General features: G+C 32.7%; 2 protein-coding genes across 2 annotated transcripts in view; both read right to left on the bottom strand.

The window, feature by feature from the left end:
• Positions 1-727: 727 nt before the first annotated feature.
• LOC131950651 (zinc finger protein 436-like) lies at positions 728-8,902 on the bottom strand. Its single transcript, XM_059312867.1, has 5 exons — positions 8,827-8,902; positions 5,955-7,197; positions 5,715-5,809; positions 5,448-5,508; positions 728-925 (listed from the first exon to the last, which is right to left on the bottom strand). Exons 2-5 carry the CDS (start codon positions 7,188-7,190, stop codon positions 728-730), a joined length of 1,590 nt encoding a protein of 529 aa, XP_059168850.1. The 5' UTR covers positions 7,191-7,197; positions 8,827-8,902.
• Positions 8,903-17,498: 8,596 nt separating this feature from the next.
• LOC131950641 (zinc finger protein 436-like) overlaps positions 17,499-23,408 on the bottom strand; it is an 88,293-nt gene continuing 82,383 nt past the window's right edge. The window contains exons 2-3 of the mRNA XM_059312856.1: positions 19,232-20,864; positions 17,499-18,342 (exon numbers count right to left, since the gene is read on the bottom strand). Coding sequence (XP_059168839.1) covers positions 18,209-18,342; positions 19,232-20,840 — 1,743 coding nt within the window. The 5' untranslated portion in view covers positions 20,841-20,864 and the 3' untranslated portion in view covers positions 17,499-18,208. The remainder of the gene's footprint in view (positions 18,343-19,231; positions 20,865-23,408) is intronic.

The following is a 23,408-nucleotide window of genomic DNA, read 5'->3' as shown; positions in this document are numbered from 1 at the left end:
AACATTCATTTCATTGTTAAGATATGTCTTCTCTCAAGACTCCATTCATAGAAAACTCGCTGCATCAACAAGACTACACCACACACTAAAACTAGACATTCTAGATACATTAGTAACATCTATGTAACACATAATAACTAACAAGACATAAAAAACCAATAAAAATAGCAGCAGATTTAGTCTTTTTTCCCTTCAAATTTAAAATGTGTATGCTATATAACTGTTTGGCATAAGTTAAGAAAATGGGGGAGAGTGTCAAACATTAAAAACTAAAGTTGTGAGTGTTAAGGAATTTATGATTTATCTCCTGACTGAATTTTATAATGACTAGTTTAACTATTTTTTAAAAAAAAGTATTTTATGACAAATATTACATTCATAAGGCTTTTTTTTCTGCATGAACCTTTTTATATGTATTCAAACTAGATTTTTGAGAAAATCTATTATGACAAAGTTCACATTCATAAGGCTTGTACGAACTCTTCTGTGTACACTTAAATTAGAACTCTGAGAAAAACTTTTATGACAAATACCACATTCATATGGCTTATCTCCAAAATGAACAATTTTATGTTGCAGTAGACCCTTCTTCTGCGCAAAGTTCTTATGACAAACATCACATTCATTTGGCCTTTTTACTGAATGAACCTTTTTATGTGTGCTTAAATTAGAACTTCTAGAACACCTTTTATGACAAACATCATATTCATGGGAATGTCATGTTGGGTTATGCATCAACAATAGGTGAAAATGTAAATTCTGTTTTTATGTCTTTAGAAGATGAAAATATTGTTGATAGATGTGATTTAAAATCTTCAGAGCTTAAAAATTCTGTTAATTTGTTTGACTGTTCATCTACAATAGAGAAAATTGCAGCTGAATGTTCTGTTTCCTCTTCCATGCTTCTCTGCTTTTTATAAATCAACTGATGAATAAAATTGTTATAAATGTTAAAGTGAAAAGAAGTGATTTTATAGTCGAAACAAAGTATTATTAATGAAATGGCAGAATTAATGGCATAAGGTCTGTTGATCTATCCACTCACTTTTCACTCAATTTGATGTGATCTAAACATTACCAGTATTGCCAAAGCTATCAATAGTTCAGGACTACAGATTAATACTCTATATATTCTTCAAATACGCAAATTTTACAATATTGCTTATTTTAGCAAACCATAGATAAATTACCCAATGTGCTTAGATATCCAGTCACGGTTATATATATTGTCAATTGGTTGACAGAAAAAAAAAAGTTTATTTCTTTGAAAGGAAATGAGAAGATGTAAGCAATTTGCATATTTCCTCTTCCATAAAACTTTATTAAAACAATGACAATTCTTCATGAAAAGTAGATTTTCTATGCCAAAAAAACTTTTTTAATTAATTTCGCTAAAATTCCTAATTTTTGAATTGAAAAAAAATCAGTAATGTTATTTTCTTGGACTATCTCTAGCCCTAACCCTAACTCCAACCCTTGGCCCTAAACTTAAGTAAGATATAATGCATACAAGAAATATAATATTAATGGCATGGCATTAGCACTAATAACAAAAAAAAAACCCAAGACAAGTTTTAAGCACATAACACATACTTGATAGCTTTTCATACTATCAATTCTGCCATGCAGTGCTTGAAATAATTAGTAAAAATTAACAATATATTAAATTAAACAAACCTATCTTGAAAATTCTAAAATAAACCCTTTCAATTAAAATTTCTAAAAATATATAAGCCTATATAAATAGAAGCTAAATATACCCACAAGATGTGAGAGGATATAAGAATGATGCATTTTCTCTATGTAGAGAATTGGTTGAATTACTGAGTTAAGAAAATTCGATGTATCATTAGTTCACCATTTGATGACCATAGATGATTCTTCTATAAGTTATAAAAAAAATGCTGCCACAAATTATGGACTAAATCAAGTGATTAGTCTAATGTCATTGTCAGCTTGGAACATTTTTGCATATCAATGATTTTGCAGTTCAACTATTTACATGTAGATTCTAGTAATTTTTTTTTCAATTTTAAAACTATTTAAACACTTTTTAAGTATTCATTCATTACTAACCCTAGACTTTTAATTTAGGTATGCATATAGCAAAAAAAATTAAGTGGAGGGAGCTTTCTGTGGCAGCCCCATTGGAATGGGCAAAAAAGTAAATGATATATACAAAGTAGAATAATTATTTTGCCTAATTATTAGGCGAGTGGGGTCGGCAATGTCGAGGTGGTAAAGCTCATGGTTGCTAAACTGAAAAGTCACGAGTTCAAACCCTCGGGCAGATGAGGCTCGTTAGCTGGGGACAGCCACTCTTCTAGAAGAGACAACTCCAAAATCAAACAACTGCTGCCTTGTAGTTTGTTCTTGGTTGGACAAAGGCTATGGAAGCAAATCCAAAAAAAAGCAGGCTGAAATCGGAGTCAATGGCCTCAATGAACATAACCAGTTGACACGTAATCCTTCCTTGTGATAGAGGGGTATCCATTCCAACAATAAAATTAAGAACGAAGAAGAATAATTAGAGGAGTATAAATAGTAAGTAAGTAAATTTCCCTTTCAAACCAGAAGGTCTACAGGGAAAGTGAAGTAGAGTTCACTTGTTTCTGTGACCTTGGCATATGAACAGATAGTGTGGTCAGCACTATGCCCAGCTGCCATTACTTACCCTAATGATATACTTATGTGAGTTAAACCTGAGACTTACAGGTTAGCAGTCTAGCTCTCTACAGCTAGACCAATCCAGCATTTATTCCATTGATCAAGTAGTGGTAAGAATGATGACTAATTCTTTTAAAATGATTACTGAAAATCAGTGCCTATCTGTAATTTATTTGTTTGTGAAGCCTGTTATTTCAAAAATAATTAATCAAAATATATAGACTTCTAGCCTATATAAAAATATATGGCATAGTTTTGAGAATAGTGTAGACCAGGGGTCTCCAAACTTTTCAGTCCAAGGGCCGCATTAACTATCAAATTTCAGTTCGGGGGCCAGTTTCTTCCAGGCATGTCGTGATTTTTCTGAGCAAAGTTCCTCAGCCATCACCAACAAACGTTTTTTCCGTGGACAAAAAGATCTCCGCGGGCCGGACGAGAGGACCTCGCGGGCCGCATCCGGCCCGCGGGCCGTAGTTTGGAGACCCCTGGTGTAGACCTACAATTTAACCTATGGGTAAGTGTCTAGTATATAAGGACTAGATTCTAAATCTGTCCTAACACTTACATTTAAATTACAAAACTATAGGTTCCCTATTTTAAATGAAAACAGGTTTGTTAAAGCATGAAGATAATAGTGTAGCAAATAATAGGTAAGGTTATTAGAAAAGAGCAGAAATTGAATTAATTAAACTTGTGTGGGTTTTCTTTCTAATGATAAATTTAGAACATTTACCCTAAATATTTCAGACAATTATCTTTTTGGCTGAAGTTATGCAAAAATGTCAAATGACACATGCACATATTATGATTTTTGTGCAGATCTAGATCTAAATCTAAGTGTTTATAGTACAGTGCTAATAAAAATATAGGAAAATCGGTGAAAAGTATTTAAGCTGTAACAACAGAGATAAATACATAATAAAACAAATTTAATGGACAAAACCTAGAATAGTCTAGAAATTATTTGAAAGGCCCATCAATTATTTTAATTTGTTTTAAAAGCATTTGTTTGTAGGCACAATGTTACTAAAATAAATATGGTTATAAAAAAGGTGACTGATTTTTGTTGAATTTAACTAAAATTGGATGTAGGGCCTATTTGATGATTTTAGCATTGACAGTAACTGAACAAAAAAACACCTGAAACAATTTGTTGTGTACATTTAATCACTGAAAATGACAACAAACATGGCTGAACTAAGTTATATGGTCAAAAAAAAATTATTTAGGCCCCTAAAAATTGTATTGACTTAAATAATTGACAAAGTTTTGAGTACAAATTAAATACTATAACATTTTTATTAAGTGTAATTTTGAGAGGATCGATCTCAGAGATCCATACAGCCAATCAAGATTTGTCTTACAAAAGTGAAACTTCGGAGTTCCTTTTTTCGTTTTTGCACCTGTTTTTAAACAGGTCTGATGCCCAAGTGGCTGTCAGCTGTCTGTACATTTTCTACCACACCTACTCTCATTGTTCTCTGAATATTTTTATCCCGTTTAAAGTTTTTTTTTACAGTATAATATTTGTTAAGAGTTTTGAAAATGAAATAACGTGTGTATGGAACTCAAGACAAGAGCCAAATTTTTACATCAAAAGAGCCTAACGCAGCTCGACGCAAGCCGACCCCTGTTGTATACTTTTCCACAAAAAAACCCTTTTCATTATACAAATATAAAAATTGATAAACTATGGCCCACTATTGGATAACCGCTAAATAAAGTTATGTGATGAGAAAAAAAATATAAAACGGTATTTAATAATAATTTGCTTTAGAATTAATTTATTGTGTTAAAAATTAATTAAATTGGTGTTAAAAAAGTTCCATTTCCAAACCTGACGGTCTTTTGGGCAAGTGAAGTAGAGTTCACTTGTTTCTGTGACCTTGGCATATGAAGAGATAGTGTGGTCAGCACTATGTCCAGCCGCCTTTACTTTCCTTAACGTGAGTTAGGTACCCATCAGAGTTGGGTGGACTCAGGGACGGTCTCTTGTAGCTTGTCTCTTGAATGACTTTTCAAGTGCACTTAAATAAGAACTTTGAGAAAATCTTTTATACATACATATGGCTTATAACCTGTAAGAACACATGTCATAACAAATTATTCTTCTGAGTCAAGTTTTTGTGACAAATCACGTTCATGTGGCTTTTCTCTATAAAAAATGTTTGTGTGTGAAGATAAACAAGAAATATGAGAAAACCTTGGATGTCAAACATTACATTCTAGTGGCCTTTCTCCTGAATCAACTTTATTATGTTGTCTTAAATCAGAACTTCGAAAAATCTTTTAAGACAAACATCACATTCATATTGCGTATCTCCTGAATGAATAATTTGATGTTGTAATACAACCATCTTAACCTTGAAGTTTTTATGACAAACATCACATTCATGAGGCCTTTTTCCTGAAAAATTTTTTTTAAATTAGAACTCTGAGAAAACCTTTAATGACAAACATCACATTCATGCGGCTTATCTCCTGAATGAACTTTTTTATGTCCTAATAGACCCTTCTTCTGCGCAAAGGTCTTATCACTAAATCTTTTGTGACAAACATGACATTCATGTAACCTTTCTCCTGAATGAATCTTTTTATGTGTTCTTAAATTAGAACTTTGAGAAAACCTTTTATGACAAACATCACATTCACATTGCTTATCTTCAGAATGAACAATTTTATGACGTTATAGATCCTTCATATCCACTAACGTCACATTCATGTGGTTTATCTCCTGAATGAATAAATTTATGTTGTAATAGACCCTTCTTATCACTAACTTTTTTGTGAGAAACATCACATTCATGAGGCCTTTCTCTTGAATGAATCTTTATATGTGTTCTTAAATTAGAACTTTGAGAAAACCTTTTATGACAAACATCACATTCATGCGGCTTATCTCCTGAATGAACGTTTTTATGTTCTCTTAAATTAGAACTATATGAAAATCTTTTCAGACAAACATCACATTCATGTGGTTTATCTCCTGAATGAACTTTTTTATGTTGTGATAGACCCTTCTTATCACTAAATCTTTCGTGACAAACATGACATTCTCCTGAATGAACCTTTTTATGTCGTAATAGACCCTTTTTCTGCGCAAAGTTCTTATGACAAACATCACATTCATGAGGCCTTCCTCCTGAATGAATCATTTTATGTGTTCTTAAATTACCACTTTGAGAAAACCTTTTATGACAAACATCACATTCATGCGGCCTTTCTCCTGAATGAATCATTTTATGTTGTCTTAAATTAGAACTATCAGAAAACCTTTTATGACAAACATCACATTCATATAGCTTATGTTCAGAATGAACAATTTTATGACGCAATAGATCCTTCATATCCACAAAATTTTTATGACAAACATCACATTCATAAGGCCTTACTTCTGAATGAACCTTTTTATGTGTTTTTAAATTAGATTTTTCAGAAAACCTTTTATGACAAACATCACATTCATATTGCTTATCTTGAGAATGAACAATTTTATGATGTAATAGATCCTTCATACCCACAAAGTTTTTATGACAAACATCACATTCATGAGGCCTTTCTACTGAATGAACCTTTTTATGTTTTCTTAAATAATAACTTTGAGAAAACCTTTTATGACAAACATCACATTCAAGTGGTTTCTCTCCAGAATGAATAAATTTATGTCGTAATAGACCCTTCTTATCACTAACTTTTTTGTGACAAACATCACATTCATAAGGCCTTTCTCCTGAATGAATCTTTATATGTGTTCTTAAAGTAGAACTTTGAGTATATCTTTTATGACAAACATCACATTCATATGGCTTATCTCCAGAATGGACATTTTTATGCATATTAATATTAGAACTTTGAGAAAATATTTGATGACAATGAACCACCTTATTTTTGTCCATAGACATTTGTAGATTTTCTTCAAGTCCATTTTGTTGTTTGTCCTCAAAAAATAAAAATTCTTTAGCTAAGTCTTGTTTTAAATTTTCAGTAGTTGACAATTCTGGTTTTAAATTTTCAGTTGAAAATGCTGCTGTCACAGGTTTTTTATTAATTTTTTCAATTGAAAATGTAATATCAGGATTAAAATTTTGAGAAGTATTAGATGACTTGTTGGGTTTTATATCCTGGAAATTAAAAAATGATAATTCTGGTTTTATGTCATCAGAAGTAGAAAATTCTGGTGTAACATCAGGTTTAACATCTTGAGGGTTTTTAAATGTCACATCAGGTTTTATATCCTGGAAATAAAACAATGTTGATAATTCTGCTTTTACGTCTTCAGAAGTAGAAAATTCTGTTGTAACATCAGGTTTAACATCTTGAGGGTTTTTAAATGTCATGTCAGGTTTTATATCCTGGAAATTAAAAAATGTTAATTCTGTTTTTATGTCTTCAGAAGATGATAATACTATGGTTGATATATCAGGTTTCAAATCTTCAGAAGATGAAAACTCATCTGACTGTATATCTACAGTAGATGAAACTGCAGATAACACATCTGTTTCCATCTCCATGCTGGATAGCATCTCAGAACTGATGATTAAAAAAACATAAATGTTAAACCAATGTAAATGTTAGCCAAAACAACTTACTACTAATAACATGGCAATAATTGCAACACATGCCAGACTTTCGTTAATCTGATAACTAATGATTACTTACTAAGATTTGATATGAAAATAGATGACCAGTTAAATGCAAATACATAAGAACTGCAGATTAATATCTTGAGCTACCAGTTATTTTTAAACTATTTATAAAAATAGAAATACTAAGATATTAACAATAACAAAAATCAAAACTTGATTTGCTATTGTTAGTTTTTAATTGTAAATAATAAGTGCTTAATCTTATCCAAATATGTAATAAAAGTTTAAAAATTAATTTTAATTACAGTTGTAAATTGTGATAAACAGCTTAATAAACCTTTGCTCTCTTCATGTAGCTTGGTACTAATTCGCACTAAATGTTTTTTTAATTTTGTTACAGAATAGGACTTGTAAGTTTTTGTTCTCTCTCACTTAAATTCAAATCCTGTTAGCCAGGGAGAGATAAAAATTTGAACCAAATCAATTGTTGTGAACAGGATTCCTATTGATAATTAAAAAAAAACATGGCGGCTTTAAAAATCATAAAAAGTTGCCATAAAGCAACATTTGCAATAACTTTTTTATTTGTATGACAGGGAACAAATATATGTGCTTGCATAAAAGTTTTGTGGCGGTAAGTATATGGATTTAATAATTTTTTTTTTCAAAATAAGTATAACAGTAAAAATATATAGGCATATAATTCTAGTGAAACGGGTACCCATGGTTAGTTTAATATAATCAACAAGCTACAGCAAACAAAAAGGTAGCTGACATATTATAATCATATATGTGAATAAAATTATACCTATATTCTTGCACATAATATGCTTTTAATTTGCTAGTATAACAAAAAAAGGGGAATTTTTTTTAACATATAGCAAATGTAAATGTTATGATTGAGTTGCCCACTAAGTTATCAAACTAATGATAATGTCTTAGCTTCTTTAATATGGACATAAGTATCAATTATTTTTTTACACTAAACCTGAAAATACTAGTTCAAGTGATGGAAAATGTTATAGACCTAGACCCGATAAGCTTAAATTAGAAGGAGTCTACTAAATATTTAAAAGGGGTTTTGAAATTACTTGAAAAAACATTTGAGCCAAAAATCACCACCTTGATAATAATCAAGCCACATCAATATGTATGCTTTTTGCTTAATAGTAGTAGACTGCTATTACAATTTGAATTTGTTACCTGTATCTCTCCCTCCCTCCCAAACAAGAAATGGTAGAAAGATCACAGTGAGTTCATTTCAGGTCAGAATATAGTAGGCCTAGAGCACATGTCACAGCAGGAACAAAAATGCTATTTAAGATTGGCCGTGACGTCATTGCGAATAGCAATTGTCCATGCTATGATGATTGCTCTAGGGCTGCTGATATAACTGAACTTACAGTGAACCCTCCACTTGTCAAGATTTTTTTTAACAAGAAAACGGGGCGGCGATTACGCTGGTGATGACGATGTTTGAAATTTGCCCACATTAATGTGGGTTATTAAATCGTAAACACTGATAATGATAGACAACTAGATGTAAGGTAGCTTGAATAAAAATAAAGCCTACGTTAAATTATTTAAAGAAGCGTACAGCTTGCTATTAGCCTATTTGTTTAAATCCGTAAATTGACTTTAAACGGCAGTGTTTGCAAGCAAGATTTCCTATATAAACAGCAGCCATTTGTAAAATAGAGTTTTACAAAAAAAAAAAAAAACTTAAACAATATGTCTGCTTGATTCTATAGTAAATGAGCATGGTTGCATCTGTTGGAAACATCGCTAGTCTTTATTTATTACTGAAAAGTTTTAATTCAATTGTTTAAAAACATTTATGTAAATTTCAAAACTAATATCCTATTAAAAATTAAAAATGTGAAATAATTAGGCCTACTAAAATTTAAGGAGTCACCTGTTTTTCACATTACGCATCACCTGACTGCAATCTAATAGAGGTCTGTGTCCCCTCTTGTGGTGTTAGTGAGCACTTCCCTGTTTGTTGTACATTTTTGCCGAAAAGATTGGGTGTACCTTCGCGGCAACACATCACTATAAATTATCGCTCTTTAGAAAATTTAATGAAAATCTTTTTCTTGTGGATTTATTGGCTGCCCCCATCTGCAACGTTTACAATTACAATAGTCCAGATCTAGCCATTTCTGAATGGCTTCGTATTTTTTATACTATATATGATAAAAATATACCTAAAATCTCTAAAAGGGTTAAGACTACAAACAAACCTTCTTGGTTTAACAACAATATCAAATCTGCAATTAATAAAAGAGACTGGCTTAGATGATATGGAACTACTGTGGACTTTTTAAGCAACAAAATTATGTCAAACTGCTCGTGCGTAGGTCGAAGAAAGAGTATTTTAATAAGTTATTGTCAGGCAAACCTAATTCCAAATCTATCTGGATTGCCATAAATCAAATAATTAGAAAAAAACGCACATGCGATACAGCTGGACATTGCCAGATATCTGCTGATGACTTCAACTATCATTTCATATCATCTGTAGCGCTCAACACAGATGCTGATTACACTATCAGTGAGGAGCTTAAACATTTTTGTAATTCTGCTCACCGTGGTAGGGCAGAGCTGATAATTCCGCGGCTCACTGTTCATGTTAGCCTAAGCTCTCTTAAACTGTCTACAACAACTTCATTTGACGACATCTACAGTAAAGTATTGAAGATTTCAGCTCCAATAATCTCTGATGTTTTAACCTATATCTATAACCTCTGTATTGCCAAGCAATATTACCCAAAATATTTTAAGCATGCTAAGGATATACCACTACAAAAAAAAGGTAACATCCAAGATGCTAATAACTACAGGCTAATTTCTATACTTTCTTCTCTCTCCAAGCCACTAGAAATACATATAAACAAATGCATGTCAAACTAACTAGAAAGGCATAAGCCTTTCCATAGTATTCAGTCTGGGTTTAGAAAGTTTCATTCTTGTCACACTGCTTTGATTAAAATGAATGAAAACTGGCTTAAAAATATTAACAAAAACCTACTTTGGGGCACGCTGCTCGTCAATTTCAGAAAAGCCTTTGATTCCATTGATCACAGCATACTTCTTAAAAAACTATATCCTTACAAATTCCACGAATTTACAGTTAGGTTACTTCTCTCCTATTTGTCTAACAGATCTCAACGCGTGTTTCACCTTAATACCATCTCTTCACTGAAATATGTCAATATAGGGGTTCCCTAGGGCTCAATCTTAGGTCCTTTTCCTTTTTCATTATACATTAATAATCTTGCATTGCACATCGACGCTGATGATACTTCGTTACATGTCTTTGCAGACAATGCTGACTCAGTTACAAACTTCAAACATGTGCCAATCAGCTTGCTACTTGGACAAAATTTAACAAAAGTAAACTTCACTTCACCCCGATAAAACCAAGTCAATGATTATTACAACTCATCAGAAACGCCTTCATCTACCTTCCACCTCATTACGCATTACTATAGACAATACAAACATTGAACAGGTTGATAGTTACAAATGCCTAGAATTGGTTATAGATCACAATCTCACTTGGTCCAGTCATGTCCATCTTCTAAAAATGTCCCTATTAAAAACAACTATTCAACTAGCAAGGATAATGAACTTTCTGGACTATAGGAGCAAGCTGGTTTTTTATAAAGCTTTTATTCAATCTAGGTTGGATTATGCTTCTGTAGTGTGGAGCGGTAGCTTTATAACTTTATAACTAAGCAGCATCCTCTACTATCACTACAAAAAAGGGCTATAAAACTGGTTACTGGCTTGTCTAGTAGCCTTGATTCTTTTATTACAACTAATATACTTCCATTAAATAAAAAGATTATATATACTAAAGCAATTTTTTTATGTAAAATATTTCACGAAACAGCCCCCTCTTACTAATCAGACCTATTTTCTTTTAACACAAAATTAAATCGTCGTCTTAATTTACCGATCCCATATACAACTTTTTTCCAGAAACATAGCTTCGCCTACTCTGGTTCTAATTTGTGGAACAATCTTCCTAACAAAATAAAACTATCTGATCTGAAAATATATTCAAATTTAAACTGAAAAAACAATTATTTAATGACCTCTCTAACTGACTCATTGAAACATTTCTCATTCATCTATTAGGCCTATATTCTTATTTTATCTCATCTTGTATTATAACTTTGTAATATTATTTCTTTATTCCACATTTTTAGTGCTATGTTACTGCTATATCGATATTAATAATATTATGCTATTGCTTTTTTTAAATGCTGTTATTAAGATGTTGTTTCATTAGTTTATTTTAAAACGGCCAATTAGAAAAAAGGCCTCCGTGCCTACTATTGTTACCGTAATTGAATAAATTGAATACATAAATAAATTAGGTAGCCTAATCTATCGTTTTAGGTAGGCCTACATAAAATCACCTGCGACTTAAAAGTGAAAAACAGGTGACTCCTTAAATTGTAATAATTATTTCACATTTTGAGGAGGATTTATGTTTTGAAAAATACAAAAATGTTTCCTTGTTTCATTTATGTAGATCTGCCAGTTTTTAAACAATTGAATTAAAACTTTTCAGTAGGCCTAATAAATGAAGACTAGCGATATTTCCAACAGACGCAACCATGTTCATTTACTATAGCAGCCATCTTGTTTAAGCTTTTTTTATGTAAACTTATAGCGCAAGATTCAGGGGAAGCCACTCTATTTTACAAAATGATTGCTGTTTATATAGATTCGGCAGTTTGATGAAAAATTAAATTTTTTTTTTTTTTAAAGTATCAGTAATAGCTAGGACAATGGTAAACTAAGTCAATTTAGCATATATAAACTTTCTGTGCAAAGTCATAATGACTGAAAAAAAATTCCAAAGTCATGGGTCCGTGTGGCATAGCTAATGAAGAAAAAACTCCTAGTCCTGTGACCTGATTTCATGAGTGGATATCTAGATAATTTTTTAACATTTTTCAATGAAACTTAACAGAAGCATATAAAAATAGCTTAGAAATGAATGTAGATAGCTAAAAGTAACCAAGATTGATAAATAACTTTAAAAAAAATAATTAATGAATAGGGGTGGCAGATATTGGTAATACAAAAAATTGGCGTTATACCTTATAGTTCCTATTTTAAAATCATCCATATTTAATATTTAGGCCTATGTATTTTAATTACTTAGACTGTGCACACTTATTATTTAGGCAGTTTACAATGTTTAAATTTAAAGTTCATTTCTGGCCTATGTAGTATATTGATATATTTAGCCATTGATTTTGGTTTGTTATTCGGTTATTTATAATATTTGACACAAATATTTCACAATATACTTCTATAATATTAAAGCCTTGACAATGAGGAAACTTTTGCGTACATTACTAGCCGCGGGCAATTAAGCCGAGCAAGTCAGGTGAAGCTTGCCTGGTCACATGACTCCCGCTGAGTCTGGCATGTCCAATGAGCCTTATGGCAAACTAGGTCATGCTTTTCCCCCTCCTTCCAGAGATCTATTTAACATTTTAAACCAAATACCTATTTAATAAGCAATATTTTGAGTTGTGAGCGCAATCTGGGTAAGGGAACCGATAGGGACCAAAAATCATGTAATCACCCCTTTTCTAATTTTAGAAGAGAAAACCCCATTGACATTTACAGTTAGCGATAATATATGTATCTAGAAGCTATTTTTAGCGTAACATTTTACCTAACTGTTGATTGGTTCAAGTTTTGCCGCTAATCCCGAACTCTGTACATCCGAGAGAGTGTAAAAGGAGAAAATGTGTGCCATGCAACTTTTAAAAATTTATAATCAATTTTCAGAAAATCGAAATAGAATGAACTATACATAGACGTGTTCATAAATGATAATACGACGTGCCAAACACTGCGATTTTGCATAAAACAAAAATAAAGTAGCTATAACCGAGTGCGACCGCAGCGTTGCGGTTGGGCATGGTGCAGAAAGGCCTAATAAATTCAATAATAGATAAAAAAATTACCAGCAAGCGGCAGATCACAAAAGCATAGATCTAGATCACATCAAGGTCTAAAAGTAAACTGAGATTAGTGGAGAAGTAGATCTAGTCTAGATCTAGACTAGTTCATTCATGATCTCAACAGCATCCGACATGATAAAGTGACGCGGAAGCAAAATCGTGTGAAGTGTGAAGTGACTAGGGCCCCTTAGGCCTACTGGTAAAAAGATGCTTCGGCAGAAAATACGAAATTCAATTGTTCTGCGCATGCGCAGTGACCTGCGTTAGGGTTAGGGGGTCATCCATTTATGACGTCCACACTTTTTTGGGATTTTGGACCCCCCCCCCCTCCCCCTGTCCACAAACGTCCCCTTTTGACGGACACCCCACCCCCACCCCCCGTGGACGTCCACACTGACTATAATTTTTTGCATAATCTTCTTCCACTATTACTCAAACAACTGCATTAAGTGTGTTTATACTCAGAGTATATATAATATTACAAATACCGGTACAAATGTGTTTTATTGATCTTCGTGTCTAGATTTACAATAAAATGTGTTTACAAAAATATATGATGAAAGCTTGTTTTATTGTAATAGCTTTTATTTGGAATCAAACCAATACTGATTCATTGCTAGGTTTTAAATTGTAATAAATTTTAAAAGTACTTTGGATAAATTAAAAGAATATATTTAGGCTATAGAAAACTATATTAATATTTTTAATTTACAACATTTACAAAATAAACGGTCACGTGTATCAATTTCTGATACTTTTTTTAATATGGAGGAAATAATGCCCACCATCACACAACCTACAAGGAATGAGGGTCCTGGAATACTAGCAGCACTATAAAAGACGCTTATAAGTCACAAATTGTTCTTCTGGCTGCCTCTTTAAATTAAGCCATAGGCTATTAACCTCTTTTTGAAGTTGATATTTCAATTTGGAAGGATAAGCCTTTTGATACAAATCATTTAATTTAGCATATTTCGCGGTGTTTTGACTAGCCATTATTTCGCACACTTGTAGTCGCATTGACACTGTTATATTACTGAGTCCAACGTTGATGCTAGTGTGTATTAACGCCCCCCCCCCCTGTCACACACCTGAACAGGGACAGCGTGCTAACGCCCCCCCCCCCCCTCTCCCGTCTCACTGAACTGGGATGACCCCGCCTACCTAGAGAAGTGTAGGCTAGGGCAATGCAGGTCGCCTGGTATTTGACCTGGGATGCAAATGTGGGGGAACATGTAATTGGATCCTATTGTATTCGAGGTTAAGCCAGGTCATAGACCCAAGCTGGGTGGTGGGCCAGAGAGATAGGACAGTTGAACTTTAGCTTCGCTAGGAAATATTTTTCTTTCACACTACCAAAAATAATGTTAGATTTAATGTGTGGACGTCCACACTGGGCCAACCCCCCTCCCCTGTCAACACAAGTCAATTTTTTTCGGACCCCCCCCCCCCCCCCCCCCCCGTGTGGACGTCATAAATGGATGACCCCTTAGGGACAGGGAGTGTAACACCGCGTTTACACTTATGACATGTATACTAGACATTAATGTGGAGTTTTAACCTCCCCCTACCCTCCGTCGTCCACTTTCGACGAACTATCTCCCCCCCCCCCCATTGTGGACGTCTATAAAAATTTAGCAGACCTCTAAAAACATGCTGCAAAGATACTTATTCATTTATATACCATGTGAACATTAACTGATAATGTAATATAGGGATTTGATATTTTCAATAACATCTAGGTCTATTACTAGGCCTAAATAAGAATTTGAAGTTAAACTTTTCCAAGATGTCCGTAAGTCCAGAGGCGTAGCTAGGGGGGGGGGGGCGGGGGTGCCCCGTGCGCCGACCCAAGGGAAGCACCAAAAGGGTCAGAATTTTTTTTTTAAGCTGCAGGGGAGGGGGGGGGGACTTTCTCGCTGAATAAAATTGGAAGAAATTGGGTCGGCGTGGTCGAGTCGGTAAAGCTCATGTTTGCTAAACCGGAAAGTCTCGAGTTCGAACCCTCGTTCGATGAACGAAGCTGGGGACAGCCACTCTTCTAGGAGAGACAACTCCAAAATTAAACAACTGCTGCCTTGTAGTTTGTTCTTGGAAGAAAAAATAAGAAAAGAAAAGCAGGCTGAAATCGGAGTCATGGCCTCAATTTGACACTAAAATTATGAACCAAGAAGAAACAGAATTAGATGAGTATAAGTAAAGTTCCCTTTCAAACCAGTCTACGGGGAAAGTGAAGTAGAGTTCACTTGTTTCTGTGACCTTGGCATATGAACAGATAGTGTGGTCAGCACTATGCCCAGCTGACATTACTTACCCTAATGTAAGTTAGGTACCCATCAGAGTTGGGTGGACTCAGGGACGGTATACTGACTTGAACCTGAGACTTACAGGTTAGCTATCCAGCTCTCTACCGCTAGACCAATCCGGCATTTAGTCCATTTAGTAAGAATGATGACTAATTCTTTTTAAATGATTTCTGAAAATCACTGCCTATCTGTAATTTATTCGTTTGTGTTATTTTAAAAAAAAACTTTATTAAAATATATAGACTTCTAGCCTATCTAATGATAAAATTAGAACATTTACTCTAAATATTTCAGACATTTATCTTTTTGGCTGAAGTTATGCAAAAATGTCAAATGACACCTGTGACTGTGTTTATGCATGTAGGTGGTGTGATAGTCCAAGAACCATAAATAATTTTTTTTTTAAATTATGATTTGTGTGCAGATCTAGATCTAAATCTAAGTGCTTATAGTGCAGTGTTAATAAAAAAATATAGGAAAGTTGTTGAAAAGTATTGAAGCTGTGAAAACGAAGAGATAGCGAGCCTCAGTCTGTGTTACAAACTGATGCATGATCAAATCAGTGGCGGAACTAGAAAAAAAGGGACACCCCGCAAAAAAAAATTTTGGGCCCCCCCATATATATATATATATATATATATAGGCCTATATATGAAATATATATATATATATATATATATATATATATATATATATATATATATATATATATATATGTATATATATATGTATATATATATATATGTGTGTGTGTGTGTATATATATATATATATATATATATATATATATATATATATATATATATATATATATATATATATATATATATATATATATATGTGTGTGTGTGTGTATGTATATATATACAATCACATGGGATGCTCATTACTGGCCTGTTCGGGATTTAAAGAACATCTATTAAAAAATGTCAACATCATGTCATGTGTGTAAGTGCATTGCATAGTGTTTTGTGAAAATCAGTTTTAATTAATGTCTGATAGAAGTCCCCTTATTATCTAGTCGGTCAAAATAATCTAAAACATGAAAGGTTTGTATAAGTAATGGTGTCTCGTGTTATGATTATTTTTATGTTTTTTTTTAATTTATATTATTAATTTTTAAAATATTATTGATTCAATACATTTCCTTTTTATACGATGTCATTATTTAGAAATTACTTTATAAAAAAATAATAATTAAGAGAAATAATTGCTTTTTAATTTGTTTAGTACAAATCTATTAAAAGGAGCTTATGTTCTCCCCTATTTGACTATTTTTCAAAAAGGGAAATAAGTCATGGAAGTTGTTTGAACATTTGCTTATCTTTGAAAAGTTTAATTGTAGGAGAAAGACTCGGCTTTCACAGTGGTTTAAAATCAAAGGGAAAAAGAATATACAAGAGCGTAGGGTGTTGTCTATAGAATAAAGATAATCCAACCCCAGCTACGGTAATTTTTTTTACAAAACAACCATCAAGTCAAAAATGAAAGAAAATTTACTTTTTTTTTAACTATAAAAAAAAAAATGTATTAATGGTCGGCTCTGGGCCCCTAAATGGCGTGGGCCCCCCCGCATTGCGGGGTCTGGCGGCACTGTAGTTCCGCCCCTGGATCAAATGACCCTTAAGAAAAATTGCCTAAGTCCACTATAAATACACATTAAAACAAATTTAATTGACCAAACCGAGAATAGTCTAGAAATTATTTGAAAGGCCCATCAATTATTTTAATTTGTTTAAAAATCATGTATTGGTAGGCACAATGTTACTAAAATAAATATGGTTATAAAACATATGACTGATTTTTGTTGGATTTAACTAAAGATTGGATGTAGGGCCTATTTGATGTCTTTAGCATTGACAGTTACTAAACAAAAAGACACCTGAAACAATTTGTTGTGTACATTTAATCACTGAAAATGACAACAAACATGACTGAACTAAGTTGTATGGTTTTAAAAAAATTTATTTAGGCCCCTAAAAATTGTATTGACTTAAATAATTGACAAAGTTTTGAGTACAAATTAAATACTATAACATTTTTATTAAGTGTAATTTTGAGAGGATCTATCTCAGAGATCAATACAGCCAATCAAGATTTGTCTTACAAAAGTGAAACTTCGGAGTTCCTTGTTTCATTTATGCACCTGTTTTTAAACAGGTCTAGTGTCCAACTGACTGTCAGCAAATTTTCTACCACACCTACTCTCATTGTTATCTGAGTATTTTCATCCCGTTTTATTAAAGTTGTTTTTTTTTACAGTATAATATTTTTTGTGAGTCTTGAAAATAAAATAACGTGTGTATGGAACTCAAGACAAGAGCCTTCTTCTTTCTTCTTCTTCTTCGTTCTTAATTATTAGTGTTGAAGGGGATCGAGATTTATCTGCCAGTGGGTTTGAACTCGAGGCTTTTGTTCGAATTTATCAACCATGAGCTTTTTGCCGACTCGACCACGCCTCCAACACAATTAAGCATTACGTGTCAACTGGTTATGCGCCATTGAGGCCATTGACTCAGATTTCAGCCTGCTTTTCTTTTTGGATTTGCTTCCATAGCCTTTGTCCAACCAAGAACAAACTACAAGGCAGCAGTTGTTTAATTTTGGAGTTGTCTCTCCTAGAAGAGTGGCTGTCCCCAGCTAACGAGCCTCATCTGCCCGAGGGTTCGAACTCGAGACTTTTCGGTTTAGCAACCATGAGCTTTACCGACTCGACCACGCAGAAATCTTGACACCAAATCTTGACATTAAAAGAGCCGCATGCGGCTCGACGCAAGCCAACCCCTGTAATAATACAAATATAAAAATTGATAAACTATGGCCCACTATTGGATAACCGCTAGTTAAAGTTATGTGATGAGAAAAAATTATAAAAGGATATTTAATAATAATTTGCTCTAGAATTAATTTATTTAGTTAAAAATTAATTTAAAAAGTTCCCTTTCCAAACCTGACGGTCTATAGGGCAAGTGAAGTAGAGTTCACTTGTTTCTGTGACCTTGGCATATGAAGAGATAGTGTGGTCAGCACTATGCCCAGCCGCCTTTACTTTCCCTAACGTGAGTTAGGTACCCATCATAGTTGGGTGGGCTCAGGGACAGTAGATTGACTTCAACCTGGATACAAACTCGAGACTTACGGGTAAGCAGTCCAGCTCTCTACAGCTAGACCACTCCGTTCCCAAATTGGTGTTAAGTCATGATGAATTACCTACCTTACCTCAAAAATGAATTTTTTATGAGTATTAAAATGAGATATTTGAGAAAATCTTTTGTAATAAACATCCAATTTCAAGTGGCTTCTCTTCCTGATTGATTTTTCTCATGTGCATATAGACTAAAACTAAATAAAACTTTGAGAAAATCTTTTATGACAAAAACCAGATTAATGCGGCTTGTCTCTTGAGTGACTTTACAAGTGCACTTATATAAGAACTTAGAGAAAATCTTTTATACATACATATGGCTTATAACCTGTAAGAACACATATGGCATAACAAATTATTCTTCTGAGTCAACTTTTTGTGACAAATATCACATTCATGTGGCTTTTCTCTATAATGATTTTTTTGTGTGTGAAGATAAACAAGAAATTTGAGAAAACCATGGATGTCAAACATTACATTCTAGTGGCCTTTCTCCTGAATGAACCTTTTTATGTGTTCTTAAATTACCTCTTTGAGAAAACCTTTTATGACAAACATCACATTCATGTGGCCTTTCTCCTAAATGAACCTTTTTATGTGTTCTTAAATTGGAACTTTGAGAAAACCTTCTATGACAAACATCACATTCATGTGGTTTATCTCCAGAATGAACTTTTTTATGTTCACTTAACTTGTAACTTTGAGAAAACCTTTTATGACAAACATCACATTCATATTGCTTATCTTCAGAATGAACAATTTTATGACGTAATAGATCCTTCATATCCACAAAATTTTTATGACAAACATCACATTCATGAGGCCTTTCTTCTGAATGAACCTTTTTATGTTTTCTTAAATAAGAACTTTGAGAAAACCTTTTATGACAAACATCACATTCATGTGGTTTATCTCCAGAATGAATAAATTTATGTCGTAATAGACCCTTCTTATCACTAACTTTTTTGTGACAAACATCACATTCATAACGCCTTTCTCCTGAATGAATCTGTATAATATGTCTTCTTAAATTAGAACTTTGAGAAAACCTTTGATGACAAACATCACATTCATGCGACTTATCTTCTGAATGAACTTTTTTATGTTGTAATAGACCATTATTATCACTAACTTTTTTGTGACAAACATCACATTCATAACGCCTTTCTCCTGAATGAATCTGTATAATATGTCTTCTTAAATTAGAACTTTGAGAAAACCTTTGATGACAAACATCACATTCATGCGACTTATCTTCTGAATGAACTTTTTTATGTCGTAATAGACCATTATTATCACTAAATCTTTTGTGACAAACATCACATTCATGTGGCTTTTCTCCTGAATGAATCGTTCTATGTTTTCTTAAATTAGAACTTTGAGAAAACCTTTTATGACAAACATCACATTCATGTGGTTTATCTCCTGAATGGACATTTTTATGCATATTAATATTAGAACTTTGAGAAAATATTTGCTGACAATGAACCACCTTATTTTTGTCCATAGACATTTGTAGATTTTCTTCAAGTCCATTTTGTTGTTTGTCCTCACAAAATATAAATTCTTTAGCCAAGTCTTGTTTTAAATTTTCAGTAGTTGACAATTCTGGTTTTAAATTTTCAGATGTTGAAAATACTGCTGTTGCAGGAGGTTTCTTATTCATTTTTTCAATTGAAAATGTAATATCAGGATTAAAATTTTGAGAAGTATTAAATGAATTGTTGGGTTTTATATCCTGGAAATTAAAAAATGATAATTCTGGTTTTATGTCATCAGAAGTAGAAAATTCTGGTGTAACATCAGGTTTAACATCTTGAGGGTTTTTAAATGTGATATCAGGTTTTATATCCTGGAAATAAAACAATGTTGATAATTCTGCTTTTACGTCATCAGAAGAAGAAAATTCTGGTGTAACATCAGGTTTAACATCTTGATGGGTTTTAAATGTCATGTCAGGTTTTATATCCTGGAAATTAAAAAATGTTAATTCTGTTTTTATGTCTTCAGAAGATGATAATACTATGGTTGATATATCAGGTTTTAAATCTTCATAAGATGAAAACTTTGTTAATTTATTTGTCTGTATATCTACAGTAGATAAAACTGCAGATAACACATCTGTTTTAACCTCCATGCTTGACAGCTTCTTAGAAATGAACTGACGATTAAAAAAAACATAAATGTTAAACCAATGTAAATGTTAGTCAAAACAACTTTAATAACATGGCAATAATTGCAACATATGCCAGACTTTTGTTAATCTGATTACTAAGATTTGATATGAAAATAGATGAGCAGTAATGCAAATCCTTAAGAACTGCAGATTAATATCTTGAGCTACCAGTTATTTTTAAACTATTTATAAAAATAGGAATACTAAGATATTAACAATAACAAAAATCAAAACTTGATTTGCTGTTGTTAGTTTTTAATTGTAAATAATAAGTGCTTTATCTTATCCAAATATGTAATAAAAGTTTAAAAATTAATTTTAATTACAGTTGGAAAATGTAATAAACAACTTAATGAACACTTGCTCTCTTCAGGTAGCTTGGTACTAATTTGCACTAAATGTTTTTTAGTTTTGTTACAGAATAGGACTTGTAAGTTTTTGTTCTCTCTCACTTAAATTCAAATCCAGTTAGCCAGGGAGAGATCAAATTTGAACCAAATCAATTGTTGTGAACGGGATTCCTATTGATAACAAAAAAAAGGGCGGCTTTAAAAATCATAAAAAGTTGCCATAAAGCCACATTTGCAATAACTTTTTTATTTGTATGGCAGGGAACAAATATATGTGCTTGCATAAAAGTTGTGTGGTGGTAAGTATATGGATTTAATAATTTTTTTTTTTAAATAAGTATAACAGTAAAAATATATAGGCATATAATCCTAGTGAATATGGTACCCATGGTTAGTTTAATATAATCAACAAGCTACAGCAAACAAAAACGTAGCTGACATATTATAATCGTACATGTGAATGAAATTATACCTATATTCTTGCACATAATGTGCTTTAAATTTGCTAGTATAACAAAAAAAAAGGGGAATTTTTTTTAACATATAGCAAATGTAAATGTTATGATTGAGTAGCCCACTAAGTTATCAAACTAATGATAATGTCTTAGCTTCTTTAATATGGACATTAGTATCAATTATTTTTTTACATTAAACCTGAAAATATTAGTTCATGTGATGGAAAATGTTATAGACCTAGACCCGATAAGCTTAAATTAGAAGGGGTCTACTAAATATTTAAAAGGGGTTTTGGAATTACTTGAAAAACATTTGAGCCAAAAATCACCACCTTGATAATAACCAAGCCACATCAATATGTTACAGTTATATGTAGGCCTATGCTTTTAGAGCCTAATAGTAGTAGCAGACTGCTATTACAATTTGAATTTGTTACCTGTATCTCTCCCTCCTTCCCAAACAAGAAACGGTAGAAAGATCAGTCAGTTCATTTCAGGTCAGAATATAGTAGGCCTAGAGCACATGTCACAGCAGGAACAAAAATGCTATTTAAGATTGGCCGTGACGTCATTGCAATAGCAATTGTCCATGCTATGATGATTGCTCTAGGGCTGCTGATATAACTGAACTTACAGTGAACCCTCCACTTGTCAAGATTTTTTTAAACAAGAAAACGGGGCGGCGATTACGCTGGTGATGACGATGTTTGAAATTTGCCCACATTAATGTGGGTTATTAAATCGTAAACACTGATAATGATAGACAACTAGATGTAAGGCAGGTAGCTTGAATAAAAATAAAGCCTACGTTAAATTTTTTTAAAGAAGCATACAGCTTGCTATTAGCCTATTTGTTTGAATCCGTAAATATAGGCCAGAAATTGACTTTAAACGGCAGTGTTTGCAAGCAAGATTTGCTATATAAACAACAGCGATTTGTAAAATAGAGTGGCTTCCCCTGAATCTTGGGCCATAAATTTACAAAAAAAAAACAACTTAAACAAGATGTCTGCTTGATTCTATAGTAAATGAGCATGGTTGCATCTGTTGGAAACATCGCTAGTCTTCATTTATTACTGAAAAGTTTTAATTCAATTGTTTAAAAACATTTTTGTAAATTTCAAAACTAAAATCCTCCTAAAAATTAAAAATGTGAAATAATTAGGCCTACTAAAATGTAAGGAGTCACCCGTTTTTCACACATTACGCATCACCTGACAGCAATCTAATAGAGGTCTGTGTCCCCTCTTGTGGTGTTAGTGACCACTTCCCTGTTTGTTGTACATTTTTGCCGAAAAGATTGGGTGTACCTTCGCGGCAACACATCACTATAAATTATCGCTCTTTAGAAAATTTAATGAAAATCTTTTTCTTGTGGATTTATTGGCTGCCCCCTTCTGCAACATTTACAATTCTCAAGATCTAGCCATTTCTGAATGGCTTCGTATTTTTTATACTATATATGATAAAAATATACCTAAAATCTCTAAAAGGGTTAAGACTACAAACAAACCTTCTTGGTTTAACAACATCGAATCTGCAATTAATAAAAGAGACTGGCTTAAACGTTATGGAACTTCTGAGGACTTTTGTAGGCAACCACATTATGTCAAACTGCTCGTGCGTAGGTCGAAGAAGGAGTATTTTAATAAGCTGCTGTAAGGCAAACCTAATTCCAAATCTATCTGGATTGCCATAAATCAAATAATCAGAAAAAAACACAC

Source organism: Physella acuta, unplaced genomic scaffold (genome assembly GCF_028476545.2).
Source record: "Physella acuta isolate Inbredline_101_S28 unplaced genomic scaffold, ASM2847654v3 ptg000063l, whole genome shotgun sequence".
In the NCBI taxonomy this organism is placed as follows: Eukaryota; Metazoa; Mollusca; class Gastropoda; family Physidae; genus Physella; species Physella acuta.
The sequence above is the reverse complement of the archived record's forward strand: the minus strand, read 5'-3'. Positions and strand labels throughout refer to the sequence as shown.

Coding starts and splice junctions, on each gene's coding strand:
- LOC131950651 (XM_059312867.1), bottom strand. CDS start 7,190: ATGCTATCCAGCATGGAGATGGAAACAGATGTGTTATCTGCAGTTTCA. Junction 5,810..5,954: donor ATAAGCTATATGAATGTGAT/GTTTGTCATAAA, acceptor TGATTCATTCAG/GAGGAAGGCCTCATGAATGT. Junction 926..5,447: donor GTGATGTTTCTCACAAAAAA/GTTAGTGATAAG, acceptor TTTATTCATCAG/TTGATTTATAAAAAGCAGAG.